This window comes from Pseudophryne corroboree, chromosome 9 (genome assembly GCF_028390025.1).
Source record: "Pseudophryne corroboree isolate aPseCor3 chromosome 9, aPseCor3.hap2, whole genome shotgun sequence".
In the NCBI taxonomy this organism is placed as follows: Eukaryota; Metazoa; Chordata; class Amphibia; order Anura; family Myobatrachidae; genus Pseudophryne; species Pseudophryne corroboree.
This window is the reverse complement of record NC_086452.1, coordinates 332,163,870-332,179,261: the sequence shown is the minus strand read 5'-3', so window position 1 is coordinate 332,179,261 and position 15,392 is coordinate 332,163,870. Positions and strand designations below refer to the sequence as shown.

The window sequence follows — 15,392 nt, the reverse complement described above, 5'->3', positions numbered from 1 at the left end:
TCTATTCCCCATGGTCCTTATGGAGTCCAAGCATCCTCTAGGACGTTAGAGAATATAAAATTAACATGAGCATATGTATATGCAGCCACTACTCACGGGTTGCTTGAGGTTGGAACTTCTCCCTGATGTATGCATCTCCAGCTTTACATCTCTTCTCAGGACGCAAGGTGGGCCTGGCACTTGCAATGGATGTTTTTATCGGCTGAATGACAGAGACTGGAGGGTTGTGTTGGGTAATGCTGGAACTGGGGTGGCATTGGATCGGCAGTGCCTCCCCACCTATGAAAAATAAAATATGCAGACAGCAATTTTAATATTACTGATATTCGTTCAGCTTCTGGCTATAGAATATAAACTACAAGATCACAGGCTTCGCAGAGGGCTCTGTATCATAACTGTTCTTAAGGAGATTACTTACATTTCTGCAACAGTGTATTTGTACCACAGGGATGAGAAGCACATTCTCTTGTATTGCGTGCATTGGCTGTGTAACGTGAAATTATGCAATGCCATTGTGCTACACCAGAGGGAGACATTTATCTCTGGCATATAAGTGTGCCTTAGGAGAATGACAATAGCATTGCAGAATAAAGCATAGACATACTTAGTAATCTTTCTCCGATCTGACGCCGCTGGAAGTTTGTCAGCTTGGATTCCTGCATCATCACTGGAATTAAAAGAAATGTTTAAGATTTTTTTCTGTCACAGGGTTATAGATTCGAGAAGCCTTTGAATAGGTGATACGCAAAATAGCAGTTTCTATCATTCACATATGATAATGACAGAAACATTTGAATTGATCAGTCAGCCTTGTTTTGGGTCTGAGTAGTAGTACATTGTGGTGATTACAAATGTGATGGAGATTTGAAGGCCATCAATTCCCACTGACACACACTATGGGCCTATTCATATACATTATGTACGCCAACCCGATGTTTGGGGGGTCAGCACAGGTGCAAGACCCGTTCTGCGCATGTGCAGAACAGGTCTTGTGATGCCGCTCGCAGCCCCTTGTCAGCTGCAGCGTTACTGACATGCTGCTGCGTTTGAGGGGTGGCACCTGGCGCTGTACTTCAAAACATGTCACCCCTGTTTTGAAGGCATGATGGGTCCAGGGTCTGCGTCATCTGACCAAGAGTTCCTGGACTACGGTGTTTGAAACCTAAGGCCAGCATGTAACCATCGTGAATTGTGACTGATGGTTGCGATGGTCAGGATGGTGATCCGAGGCTATGTCCTCAAATGCAACACTCTCTGATCCTCGCTAATGCAAACAGGAAGCTTCTATCTCCTACAAACGCCTTCTGCTGCATTAGAATTTTAATTAGACAGAATTGCAGAGCTGCCTCCTAGCAGCTGTGCTATTCCATACAAACATGAATCGGCCTCAAGTGTGGTATACAGATGTGTCCCCTTACGTCTAGCATCCCTCCACGTTAAACACCCCTTCTAGTCATGCCATGCCGTGGCATGAGTCAGCAGCGCCGAGTGTCTTTACGCGCAACGTTTTCCATTAAAATGCATCTTATTTACAAACCGAATCAAATAGGACGCATAAGCAGCTTACTGTATGTTGATTAAAATGATATGCAGCATGCCTATATTCTGTGTGTGACTGTGGCTGTGTCTGCATACAAAATACTACGCTACAGTGTTCACCTAGAAAACACTGTAACTAGGGAGGCCATTTCCCGGGATCGGGATCGGCGGGATCCCGGGATTTAGGCCCAAAACGGCCGGGATTCAATCCCGGGATTGGAAGCTCCAATCCCAGGGATTGAGGGATCAGCGTTGAGCGTCCTCAGGACGCTCGACGCTGCCCGGCTCCCTCCTCCTGTCTCCCCCTGCGCAGCGTGACCTGTGACTGTGAGGTCACGCTGCGCTGTCAGCACCCGCAGAGCCGGAAAGTGCGGCGGACTTCACCCGCCGCCTCGTCCCGGCTCCCCCTGCATTCACCCGCCGCCTACTCCCGGCTCCCCAGCACTCACCCGCCGGCTCCTCCTCACCCGCTACCTCTTTGTGCAGGTTTGTAGGTTTTTTTTTTATGTCTGCAGGGCGGGTGGGGAGGGGCGGGGCGACGGCCGGACACAGTCTAAAGCCAATCCCGGGTATCCCGGGATTGACCATTCTTTCAATACCGATACCCGGGATTGAAAAAATGGCCCGGGATTGGCTTCCCTAACTGTAACATAGCAGATTTAATCAGCAGAGTCTAAGGAAGCTGCATAGGACCTGTCAGCTCACTCACGCAATGCATCTCCCGCTGTGTGGTGTATTAAGGCAAGATGTATGAGGACACATCTGTACATGCAAAGGGTGATTTCTGTTATCCATACAGTAAACATTCACTGTGATGTCACCTTTCAGTAGATCTTGAGTCTCTTTACTGTAATGGACTGGCTTTGCATTGGACCAGAAACCAGTGCCCCTTGGCACCTGGATACTTCCATCCTTCCGGGACATACTGTAGTAGGAAATCTGTAAGTCACAAAGTGAGACAAAAGAGTAAAATAGTTTAAACCTTTTTGGGCCTGATTTAGCGTTGGATGTAAGCCTATTTGCACCATGTTAAAATGTGACATGCAAATAATTTGTTGCACTGTGTATGTGCAAAACTTGCACCTATATTTTGAATTTTACTTGTGCCCACTTACACTTATAGAGGTGGGTGAACGGCATTCACATGTTATTTCAGTACAGTAGGGTCATGGAGACACCAAGCCAATTGACATATATCTTTAAGACTTCCGTGACACTCTGAATCAGTCCCAGAGTCATTGGCGGCAGGCCCTCACACCATGAAACTTCTACCATACCTGTTGCCACTGTGCTTGCCCATGTGGCACGCTGACTCTCTATGCTTATTCTGTGGTGCTATGTCTAATGATAAATTATTTGCTAGCTCTTGTGCGGTGCCAACTTTTTTAAATATATCATTACAAAAGATAGCGCCAGGGGATGGACAGGCACAATGGTCAGTCCTGTGTGTAAGGTGTACACTGTGGGTCCCATGTGCACTGCATCCTGTATCCATGATAGATACGCCACTGCACAGAGTGGCGCACTGTCTTATATCACTATGTGTGGCATACTGTGCAGTAGAAGGGGATTTAGGGGCAGTTTTGTTAGAATTTCTGCATATAATTGATATGCAATTTCCAGCAAAATATTAAATCATACATCTGAAGCTGAAAACTGAACAGTGGTATACAATGACATTATCTGTGCCGTCTCAGACATTGCTGACTGGGGACTGCCATAAAAATGTCTCTGTAAAGATGAGAAAGAGTAAGAATAATGAGTCTAATGGGAAGATCCCATACATGACGGGACAGGGAGCCTGATTCAGAGATGTACATAAGCCCAATGGATTACGTACATCTCTGATGTTTGTGGGTCAGTGCATGTGCATAACGAGTCCTGCAAGATTGTACGCAGTGCCCCCAAACCGCAGCGTGAGATCATTTTGGAGGGGAAGGACAGGGCGGTGCTGCCTGTGTTTCCAGAAAACTGTGTGTTGGCCCTATTTTCTGGGAGTGGTGAGACCAGTGTTTATGTCTTCTGACGCAGAATTACTGGCCTCGCGGGCAGGAGGTGGCCATTCTGAGTAAGCTGGGCCGATGCTGATGATCGCAATGCTGAACTGATCCTGGATACCCCTAAAGGAAGGTGGAGCATGTGTCCAATGAAGAATCATGCGGTTCACGAACTTTTTATTAAATAATAAGATTTTACTCACCGGTAAATCTATTTCTCGTAGTCCGTAGTGGATGCTGGGGACTCCGTAAGAACCATGGGGAATAGACGGGCTCCGCAGGAGACTGGGCACACTAAAAGAAAGATTTGGTACTACCTGGTGTGCACTGGCTCCTCCCTCTATGCCCCTCCTCCAGACCTCAGTTAGGATACTGTGCCCGGAAGAGCTGACACAATAAGGAAGGATTTTGAATCCCGGGTAAGACTCATACCAGCCACACCAATCACACCGTATAACTCGTGATATTAAACCCAGTTAACAGTATGAAATACAACTGAGCCTCTCAACAGATGGCTCAACAATAACCCTTTAGTTAGGCAATAACTATATACAAGTATTGCAGACAATCCGCACTTGGGATGGGCGCCCAGCATCCACTACGGACTACGAGAAATAGATTTACCGGTGAGTAAAATCTTATTTTCTCTGACGTCCTGGTGGATGCTGGGGACTCCGTAAGGACCATGGGGATTATACCAAAGCTCCCAAACGGGCGGGAGAGTGCGGATGACTCTGCAGCACCGAATGAGAGAACTCAAGATCCTCCTCAGCCAGGGTATCAAATTTGTAGAATTTAGCAAACGTGTTTGCCCCTGACCAAGTTGCCGCTCGGCAAAGTTGTAAAGCCGAGACCCCTCGGGCAGCCGCCCAAGATGAGCCCACCTTCCTCGTGGAATGGGCTTTTACTGATTTAGGCTGCGGCAGGCCAGCCACAGAATGCGCAAGCTGAATTGTGCTACAAATCCAGCGAGCAATAGTCTGCTTTGAAGCAGGAGCACCCATCTTGTTTGGTGCATACAGGATAAATAGCGAGTCAGTCTTCCTGACTCCAGCCGTCCTGGAAACATAAATTTTCGAGGCCCTGACTACGTCCAGTAACTTGGAATCCTCCAAGTCCCTAGTAGCCGCAGGCACCACAATAGGTTGGTTCAAGTGAAAAGCTGATACCACCTTAGCGAGAAACTGGGGACGAGTCCTCAATTCTGCCCTATCCATATGGAAAATCAGATAAGGGCTTTTACATGACAAAGCCGCCAATTCTGACACACGCCTGGCCGAAGCCAAGGCCAATAACATGACCACTTTCCACGTGAGATATTTCAGATCCACAGTTTTTTAAGTGGTTCAAACCAATGTGATCTTAGGAAACTCAACACCACATTGAGATCCCAAGGTGCCACAGGAGGCACAAAAGGGGGCTGAATATGAAGCACTCCCTTTACAAAAGTCTGAACTTCAGGTAGTGAAGCCAGTTCTTTCTGGAAGAAAATCGACAGAGCCGAAATCTGGACCTTAATGGAACCCAATTTTAGGCCCATAGTCACTCCCGACTGTAGGAAGTGCAGAAAACGACCCAGCTGAAATTCCTCTGTAGGGGCCTTCCTGGCCTCACACCACGCAACATATTTTCGCCATATGCGGTGATAATGGTTCGCGGTTACTTCTTTCCTAGCTTTTATCAGCGTAGGAATGACTTCCTCCGGAATGCCCTTTTCCTTCAGGATCCGGTGTTCAACCGCCATGCCGTTAAACGCAGCCGCGGTAAGTCTTGGAACAGACAGGGCCCCTGCTGCAGCAGGTCCCGTCTGAGGGGTAGAGGCCATGGGTCCTCTGACATCATTTCTTGAAGTTCCGGATACCACGCTCTTCTTGGCCAATCCGGAACAATGAGTATAGTTCTTACTCCTCTTCTCCTTATTATCCTCAGTACCTTTGGTATGAGAGGAAGAGGAGGGAACACATAAACCGATCGGTACACCCATGGTGTTACCAGAGCGTCCACAGCTATCGCCTGCGGGTCTCTCGACCTGGCGCAATATTTTTCTAGCTTTTTGTTTAGGCGGGACGCCATCATGTCCACCTGTGGTTTTTCCCACTGGTTTACAATCATTTGGAAGACTTCTGGATGAAGTCCCCACTCTCCCGGGTGGAGGTTGTGCCTGCTGAGGAAGTCTGCTTCCCAGTTGTCCACTCCCGGAATGAACACTGCTGACAGTGCTAGTACGTGATTTTCCGCCCATCGGAGAATCCTTGTGGCTTCTGCCATGGCCACCCTGCTTCTTGTGCCGCCCTGTTGGTTTACATGGGCGACTGCCGTGATGTTGTCTGATTGAATCAGAACCGGCTGGTTTTGAAGCAGGGGCCTTGCCTGACTTAGGGCATTGTAAATGGCCCTCAGTTCCAGAATGTTTATGTGGAGGGACGACTCCTGACTTGACCAAAGTCCCTGGAAATTTCTTCCCTGTGTGACTGCGCCCCAGCCCCGAAGGCTGGCATCCGTGGTCACCAGGACCCAGTCCTGTATGCCGAATCTGCGGCCCACTAGAAGATGAGCACTCTGCAGCCACCACAGTAGAGACACCCTGGTCCTTGGAGACAGGGTTATCAGTTGATGCATCTGAAGATGCGATCCCGACCACTTGTCCAAGAGGTCCCACTGGAAGGTCCTTGCATGGAACCTGCCGAATGGAATTGCTTCGTACGAAGCCACCATTTTTCCCAGGACTCGTGTGCAATGATGCACCGATACCCGTTTTGGTTTTAGGAGGTCTCTGACTAGAGATGACAGCTCCATGGCTTTCTCCTGCGGGAGAAACACTTTTTTCTGTTCTGTGTCCAGAACCATCTCCAGGAACAGTAGACGTGTCGTAGGGACCAGCTGTGACTTTGGAATGTTTAGAATCCAGCCATGCTGTTGTAGCACTTCCCGAGATAGTGCTACTCCGACCAGTAACTGCTCCCTGGACCTCGCCTTTATTAGGAGATCGTCCAAGTACGGGATAATTAAAACACCCTTTTTTCGAAGGAGTATCATCATTTCTGCCATTACCTTGGTAAACACCCTCGGTGCCGTGGACAGTCCAAACGGTAGAGTCTGGAATTGGTAATGGCAATCCTGTACCACAAATCTGAGGTACTCCTGGTGAGGAAGGTAAATTGGGACATGCAGGTAAGCATCCTTGATGTCCAGGGATACCATGTAATCCCCCTCGTCCAGGCTTGCAATAACCGCCCTGAGCGATTCCATCTTGAACTTGAATCTTTTTATGTAAGTGTTCAAGGATTTCAAATTTAAAATGGGTCTCACCGAACCGTCCGGTTTTCGGTACCACAAACAGTGTGGAATAGTAACCCCGCTTCTTCACACACTTCATTCAATTCTTCAGATGGGGGAAAAACTATTGGAAGTTTTTTCTCCCCAAACATAATACCCTTTTTTGAGGTACCTGGGTTTATATCAGAAAGGTGTAAAACCTCTTTCATTGCCTCAATCATGCCACGAATGGCCCTAGTGGACATTAAATTTGACTCATCGTCGTCGACACTGGTATCAGTATCCGTGTCGACATCTGTGTCTGCCATCTGAGGTAGCGGGCATTTTAGAGCCCCTGATGGTCTTTGAATTGCCTGGGCAGGCACGAGCTGAGAAGCCGGCTGTCCCGCATTTGGCATGTCGTCAAATTTTTTATGTAAGGAGTCGACACTTGCACGTAATTCCTTCCATAAGTCCATCCACTCAGGTGTCTGCCCCGCAGGGGGTGACATCACATTTATAGGCATCTGCTCCGCCTCCACATAAGTCTCCTCATCAAACATGTCGACACAGCCGTACCGACACACCGCACACACACACAGGGAATGCTCTTAAAGGAGACCGGACCCCACAAAAGCCCTTTGGGGAGACAGAGAGAGAGTATGCTAGCACACACCAGAGCGCTATATAATGCAGGGACTAACTGAGTTATGTCCCCTATAGCTGCTATAATATTTACTGCGCCTCAATCTGTGCCCCCCCTCTCTTTTTTTACCCTTTGCTGTAGTGTAGACTGCAGGGGAGAGTCAGGGAGCTTCCTTCCAGCGGAACTGTGAGGGAATAATGGCGCCAGTGTGCTGAGGGAGATGGCTCCACCCCTTTTTCGGCTGACTTTTCTCCCGCTTTTTTCTGTATTCTGGCAGGGGTAATTACCACATATATAGCCTCTGGGGCTATATATTGTGGTTATTTTGCCAGCCAAGGTGATATTATTGCTGCTCAGGGCGCCCCCCCCCAGCGCCCTGCACCCTCAGTGACCGGAGTGTGAAGTGTGTATGAGGAGCAATGGCGCACAGCTGCAGTGCTGTGCGCTACCTTGGTGAAGACTGAAGTCTTCTGCCGCCGATTTTCCGGACCATCTTCATGCTTCTGGCTCTGTAAGGGGGACGGCGGTGCGGCTCCGGGAACGAACACCAAGGACGGGTCCTGCGGTCGATCCCTCTGGAGCTAATGGTGTCCAGTAGCCTAAGAAGCCCAAGCTAGCTGCAAGCAGGTAGGTTCGCTTCTTCTCCCCTTAGTCCCTCGTTGCAGTGAGCCTGTTGCCAGCAGGTCTCACTGTAAAATAAAAAACCTAACATATACTTTCTTTCTAGGAGCTCAGGAGAGCCCCTAGTGTGCATCCAGCTCGGCCGGGCACAGAAATCTAACTGAGGTCTGGAGGAGGGGCATAGAGGGAGGAGCCAGTGCACACCAGGTAGTACCAAATCTTTCTTTTAGTGTGCCCAGTCTCCTGCGGAGCCCGTCTATTCCCCATGGTCCTTACGGAGTCCCCAGCATCCACTAGGACGTCAGAGAAACATTTTTATATATTTTTGATATATATTTGTTTAATAGATACATATTTTGTTTAATAGAATTACATATATTCATTTTTTTTATATTTATATCATTTCATTATTGCTGCACGTATCATGTTTAAATCCATATGCATCTGACCTAGGGATTAGCACTAACGACTATGCGCTCCAAGGCAGGCGGAAGTGGACGCACTCCTGGTGTGGTGCGTTCCACGGACCACTAGGTGCACTCCACAGCTGGCGGAAGCAACGTCACTTCCAGCAGGATGCGTTCCAGATGCATCCTGTAGAACATGGCATTTTTGTACATCACAAATACTATATAAATTTTATGCACTGTACAACCCCTCATTATTTGTCCCATGCTAGAAGCTCACGAGTGCCCAATGAAGTGACTGGCGCCGAGCTACGGGCGGAAGTATATACACTTCCAGCGGGATGCGTTCCACGGCCCTCTAGATAAGGTCCACGGCCGACGGAAGCAACGTCACTTCCGGCAGGATGCGATCCAGATGCATCCTGTAGGACGTGGTATTTTTATATATCACAAACATAACGTGAAAGGTGATACATTTTATGCACTATACAACTCTACATTTTTTCATCATTTGTCCCATACTAGCAGCTCACGAGCGCCCAATGAAGTGATTGGCGCCGGGCTAGGGGCAGAAGTATATGCACTTCCGGCGGGATGCGTTCCACGGCCTATTAGGTGCGTTCCACAACCTGCGGAAGTAAGGAAACTTCCGGTAGGATGCGTTCTAGTGACATCCTGCAGAACGTGATATGCACACAACAAGATTTAAATTAGTGTTTCTGCTGCGGGGTACACTGGGCTCCACAAGGATAGACATAGTGGTGTAGAGTAGGATCTTGATCCGAGGCACCAACAGGCTCAAAAGCTTTGACTGTTCCCAAGATGCATAGCGCCGCCTCCTCTATAACCCCGCCTCCCTGCACAGGAGCTCAGTTTTGTAGCTGGTGCCGCAGATAGCAGGCACTTAACAGAGGGGCTGCTCCAGCCAGCCCTAAGAAGAGCTTTTTTAGAAGAAAATAGAATTTTAATACCTACCGGTAAATCCTTTTCTCTTGGTCCGTAGAGGATGCTGGGGACTCCGTAAGGACCATGGGGTATAGACGGGATTCGCAGGAGACATGGGCACACTATAAGACTTTGAATGGGTTTGAACTGGCTCCTCCCTCTATGCCCCTCATCCAGACTCCAGTTAGAGAACTGTGCCCAGGGAGACGGACATTTCGAGGAAAGAATTTATTGTTTAAACACGGTGAGTGTCATACCAGCTCACACCTCGAACATGCCGCAGAACGTGGCATTCAATAGAACATCAGCCAACGGCATGAAAAAATACACAGCCACATGCTGAAAGAATATGTGTGTCAACACAACCAATAATAAGATACCGCATGCCATGGCATGAACAACGTCAGCAACAGCCTGACTGAAAAGAAACACCACAAGAGTGTAACCATAACCAATATCTGCAGACACAGTACGCACTGGGACGTGCGCCCAGCATCCTCTACGGACTAAGAGAAAAGGATTTACCGGTAGGTATTAAAATCCTATTTTCTCAGACGTCCTAGAGGATGCTGGGGACTCCGTAAGGACCATGGGGTTTATACCAAAGCTCCAGACCGGGCGGGAGAGTGCAGACGACTCTGCAGCACCGATTGAGCAAACATGAGGTCCTCATCAGCCAGGGTATCAAACTTGTAAAACTTAGCAAAAGTGTTTGAACCCGACCAAGCAGCCGCTTGGCAAAGTTGAACCGCCGAGACTCCTCGGGCATCCGCCCAAGAAGAACCCATCTTCCAAGTAGAATGGGTCTCCACCGACTTCGGTAACGGCAATCCAGCCGTAAAAAGAGCATGCCGAATCGTATCACAGATCTTGCGTGCAACAAACTGCATAGAAACAGGCGCCCCAATTTTGCTGGGAGCATACAGGACAAACAGAGCCGATCTGGCGACATAAATATTCAAAGCCCTGACTACATCGACTTTGAATCAGCCAACGCTTAAGTAACCACTGGCATCAAAATAGGCTAGTTTCCGGGAATCACAGAAACCACTTTTGGCAGAACTAATTTCCGATTTCTCAATTCCGCTCTATCCACATGGAAGATCTAATAGGGGATCTTATGAGATAAAGCCGCAACTTGCGACACCCGCCTTGCGGATGCCAAGGCCAATAACATGACCATTTTCCAAGAGAGAACTTTTAACACAACCTTTCATAAAGGTTTCAACCGCAACACCACTTAAAGACCCACGGTGCCAGTGGGTGCACAAACGGAGGTTGGATGTACAGCACTCCCTTCACAAAAGTCTCAACTTCCGGAAAGGTGGCCCATTCATTTTGAAAGAAAATTAATAAGGCCGAACACTGCACTGAAAAGGAGCCTAGCTTTAGGCCAGCATCCACACCTGCTTGCAAAGAAAGGAGAAAACCGACTCAGCTGAAATTCTTCCGTAGGAGCCTTCTAGGATACACACCAAGACACCTACTTCCTCCAAATATGGAGGTAAAGCTTCACCGTTACTCCTTTCCTAGCTGGAAGCAAAGTGGGAATGACTTCACTGGAAATACCCTTTCGGGCTAGGATATGGCGTACAAACGCCCTGCCGTCAAACGCAGCTGCGGTAAGTCCTGATACACGCCAGGTCCCTGCTGCAACAGGACCTCTCGTAGAAGAAAAAAGGCTATGGATCTTCTTTGAGGAAGTCTTGAAGATCTGGATACCAAGCACCTTCTTGACTAGACCAGAACAATGAGGATCGCCTGAACCTTAGTTCTTCTTAAGGGTATCACCATCGGAAAGAGTGAAAGTGGAGGGGACACATAGACCGACTGAAAACACTCAAGTTGTCACGAGGGCGACCACTGCTATAGCTTGAGTGTCCCTTGACCTGGAACAATATCCCCGAGGTTGCTCGTTGAGGCGAAACGCCATCATGTCCAATTGAGGCACTCTTCAAAGACCTGTCGCTTCTGTGAAAACTTCTCGATGACGACTGCATTTCTCCCGGATGGATATCGCGACTGCTGAGGAAATCTATTTCTCCGTCGTCTACATCCGGAACGAAGACTGCTAATATAGCGTTTACCTGCCTTTCCGCCCAGCGGAAAACTTTTGCGGCTTCTGCCATAGCGGCTTTGCTCCTTGTTCCGCCCTAGCGGCTTACTTACGCCACTGCTGTCAAGTCGTCCAACAGAATTAACACGGGCACATCACAAAGAATATGTTCGTTGAAAATAGCTCTTAACTCAAGAAAGCTTATTGCAGACAGCTTGACCTTTTTCCCTGGAAATACTTCCCTTGGAAAGACTGCTCCCCAGCCTCGGAGATCTGCATGCATGGACACCAGGATCTAATCCTGGATCCCGAACCTTCGTCCCTCTAGGAGGTGAGAACTGTGCAGACACCACAGAGCGGTATCCTGGTCCTTAGGATTATATTCCGGTGCATGTGCAGGTGAGACCCGGACCACATGTCCAACTGGTCCCGTGAAAACCACTCTGGCATTTGACCTGCTCACCGAAAAGGCCTCTTAGGCCGCACCCATCTTCTTCATCAACGGAACATATTGATGGGTTGTCACTGCAAATCTGACCCGACTCCTCAGACCTCTTTCCACAGGAAAAAAACAAAACCTCAACCGTTCAGTATCTACTCTGATACCCACCTCCGACATCTGCGTCGTTGGGAACAACAGCCATTCTCTGTGTTGAAGAACAGTCAGAGAGAAACAACGGTTTGCACCACTTGTTTCTTAACCTCGCCGTAGTCAGGAGAGCGTCTCAGTACAGAATAATAATGGCTCTTACTATTGAAGGAAAACCATCATACTGCCATCACTCCGGTGAAATGGCAAAGACACTCCTGGATAGCAACCCAGGTAAGCTTAATGCGGAGAAAAACGCATTTAAACCCCTTTCTACCTTTACGTGTTGGAGCTCCCTGGCCTGAGAGATTCCATCCTGTAGTTCAACTTCTTAAGTAGAAATCTTTGTTTCTTTTTCTTTTTTTTAACAGGGACAGCAGGACAATGTCCTGATCCTGACGCAACTCTGGTATGGCGTCGCATACTACCTCCCCTTCCAGAGGGGAATCGGTAAGATCTATTTGAAAAATCAGTGAGGGGAATCATCTGTAAACTCCAGTATGTCCCCCTTTGGATTCTATTATTAACTCACAGGTCCAAGTCCATTCCCGGACTGACTGAAGAGTATTAGACGAGTTCCCACCGGTGTGGGCTCCAGCAAGATAGACCCAGCGACATGCGGTGGATGTGGTAGAAACAGAAGACGATATCCGCTTCTGCGAACCTAACAAGGCTGCAGAGCTCTTACCTTTTCACCTTCCACTATCTGCAAAGAAAGGGAAAAAAGAACGGTATCCAACCGGTTAAAATAACTGCATCCCACAAAAGAATGCGTCACCAACCGTTGTGAGGGAACCTATCTCACTAAGGTAGACTTACCAGTGGTATCCGCCGAGAGTAACTTAACTAAGGCATCCCCAAACAGCGGTTACACCGTCACAGGGAAAATACTCCAGTATCTCTCGGAGTCAGCCTCAGCATTCCCTTGGCCATACCTCCTGTAGTCGCACGGCAGCCTGCCGCAATGTTATAGAGAACACCCAACATAAGAAACATCCCCTCTCTCTCTAGGGTAATTCTATAAGATGCCAAGGTAACCGACCATTTCCGAATACAAGCACTCCCCCATGCGCATGTAATGCAAATATCTTCAAAGCATATAAATAAAATATCACTTAGCTTCCTGTATACGATCCTTTGTGACAGGGCCCCGTGCAGACCAGGAGTTGACTTTTACTGTATTCTATCCGCGGCGGGAAAAGAATAAACACTCGGACTCTTCATGAGGATCTAAGACCAACTCATCACGGCCGACCTAGAGCTTTATCAACAGAGCGACCAGCACATGAGAAGGAATACTTTTACTTCAGCATTCATTAGAAATCGTAATATGAATATACATATTGTAATACACAAATACACACATATCCTATATATATATATATATATCATACATATAAGCAGTTTGTCCGGAACCGAAGGGTCCCTAGTGACATTAATGTGTTCTGAATGTGTATGACCATGTACTGAATGCCCTAGTTGTGGATCTAACCAGGAAACCTCATGGTCGACATAAAAATAAGATTTTACTTACCGGTAAATATATTTCTCGTAGTCCGTAGAGGATGCTGGGGACTCCGTAAGGACCATGGGGATAGACGGGCTCCGCAGGAGACATGGGCACTTTAAGAAAGAATTTAGTTCCTGGTGTGCACTGGCTCCTCCCTCTATGCCCCTCCTCCAGACCTCAGTTAGAGAAACTGTGCCCAGAGGAGATAAACAGTACGAGGAAAGGATTTTGTTAATCCAAGGGCAAGATTCATACCAGCCACACCAATCACACCGTATAACTTGTGATAACTACCCAGTTAACAGTATGAAAACAACATATCATCAGTTCAAGACCGATGCAACTATAACATAACCCTTATTGAAGCAATAACTATATACAAGTATTGCAGAAGAAGTCCGCACTTGGGACGGGCGCCCAGCATCCTCTACGGACTACGAGAAATAGATTTACCGGTAAGTAAAATCTTATTTTCTCTAACGTCCTAGAGGATGCTGGGGACTCCGTAAGGACCATGGGGATTATACCAAAGCTCCCAAACGGGCGGGAGAGTGCGGATGACTCTGCAGCACCGATTGAGCAAACATGAGGTCCTCCTCAGCCAGGGTATCAAACTTGTAGAATTTTGCAAAAGTGTTTGAACCCGACCAAGTAGCAGCTCGACACAGCTGTAGTGCCGAGACCCCCCGGGCAGCCGCCCAAGAAGAGCCCACCTTCCTAGTGGAATGGGCCTTGACCAATTTTGGTAACGGCAAACCAGCCGTAGAATGCGCTTGCTGAATCGTGTTACAAATCCAGCGAGCAATAGTTTGCTTTGAAGCAGGGGCACCAATCTTGTTGGATGCATACAGGACAAACAGCGCTTCAGTTTTCCTGACTCTAGCCGTTCTGGCTACGTAAATTTTCAAAGCCCTGACCACATCAAGTAACTCGGAATCCTCCAAGTCACGTGTAGCCACAGGCACCACAATAGGTTGGTTCATATGAAAAGATGAAACCACTTTTGGCAGAAATTGCGAACGGGTCCGCAATTCTGCTCTATCCATATGGAAAACCAAATAGGGGCTTTTATGTGACAAAGCCGCTAATTCAGACACTCGCCTAGCCGAAGCCAAGGCTAATAACATGACCACCTTCCACGTGAGATATTTCAACTCCACCGTTTTAAGTGGTTCAAACCAGTGTGACTTTAGGAAACTTAACACCATGTTAAGATCCCAAGGTGCCACCGGAGGCACAAAAGGAGGCTGAATATGCAGCACTCCCTTTACAAAAGTCTGAACTTCTGGGAGAGAAGCCAATTCTTTTTGAAAGAAAATGGATAGGGTCGAAATCTGGACCTTAATGGAACCTAATTTAAGGCCCAAATTCACTTCAGTTTGTAGGAAGTGAAGGAAACGACCCAGATGGAATTCTTCCGTAGGAGCATTCTTGGTCTCACACCAAGAAACATATTTTCGCCATACACGGTGATAATGTTTTGCTGTTACTTCCTTCCTAGCCTTTATCAGCGTAGGGATAACCTCAACCGGAATGCCTTTTTCTGCTAGGATCCGGCGTTCAACCGCCATGCAGTCAAACGCAGCCGCGGTAAGTCTTGGAACAGACAGGGTCCCTGTTGCAACAGGTCCTGTCTTACAGGAAGAGGCCACGGATCTTCTGTGAGCAGTTCCTGCAGATCTGGATACCAGGTCCGTCTTGGCCAATCTGGAACAATGAGGATTGTTCTCACTCCTTTTCTTCTTACTATCCTCAACACCTTTGGTATGAGAGGAAGAGGAGGAAATACATAGTCTGACCGGAACACCCACGGTGTCACTAGGGCGT

General features: G+C 47.9%; 1 protein-coding gene across 3 annotated transcripts in view; it reads right to left on the bottom strand.

Annotated features, from left to right (window-relative positions):
- Positions 1-15,392, bottom strand: part of C9H22orf23 (chromosome 9 C22orf23 homolog) — a 106,482-nt gene that overhangs the window by 47,944 nt on the left and 43,146 nt on the right. For all 3 annotated transcript variants that reach the window (XM_063940564.1, XM_063940562.1, XM_063940563.1), the window contains 3 exons: positions 2,361-2,478; positions 605-667; positions 97-279 (listed from right to left, as the gene is read on the bottom strand). In XM_063940564.1, coding sequence (XP_063796634.1) covers positions 97-279; positions 605-667; positions 2,361-2,463 — 349 coding nt within the window. In that variant the 5' untranslated portion in view covers positions 2,464-2,478. The remainder of the gene's footprint in view (positions 1-96; positions 280-604; positions 668-2,360; positions 2,479-15,392) is intronic.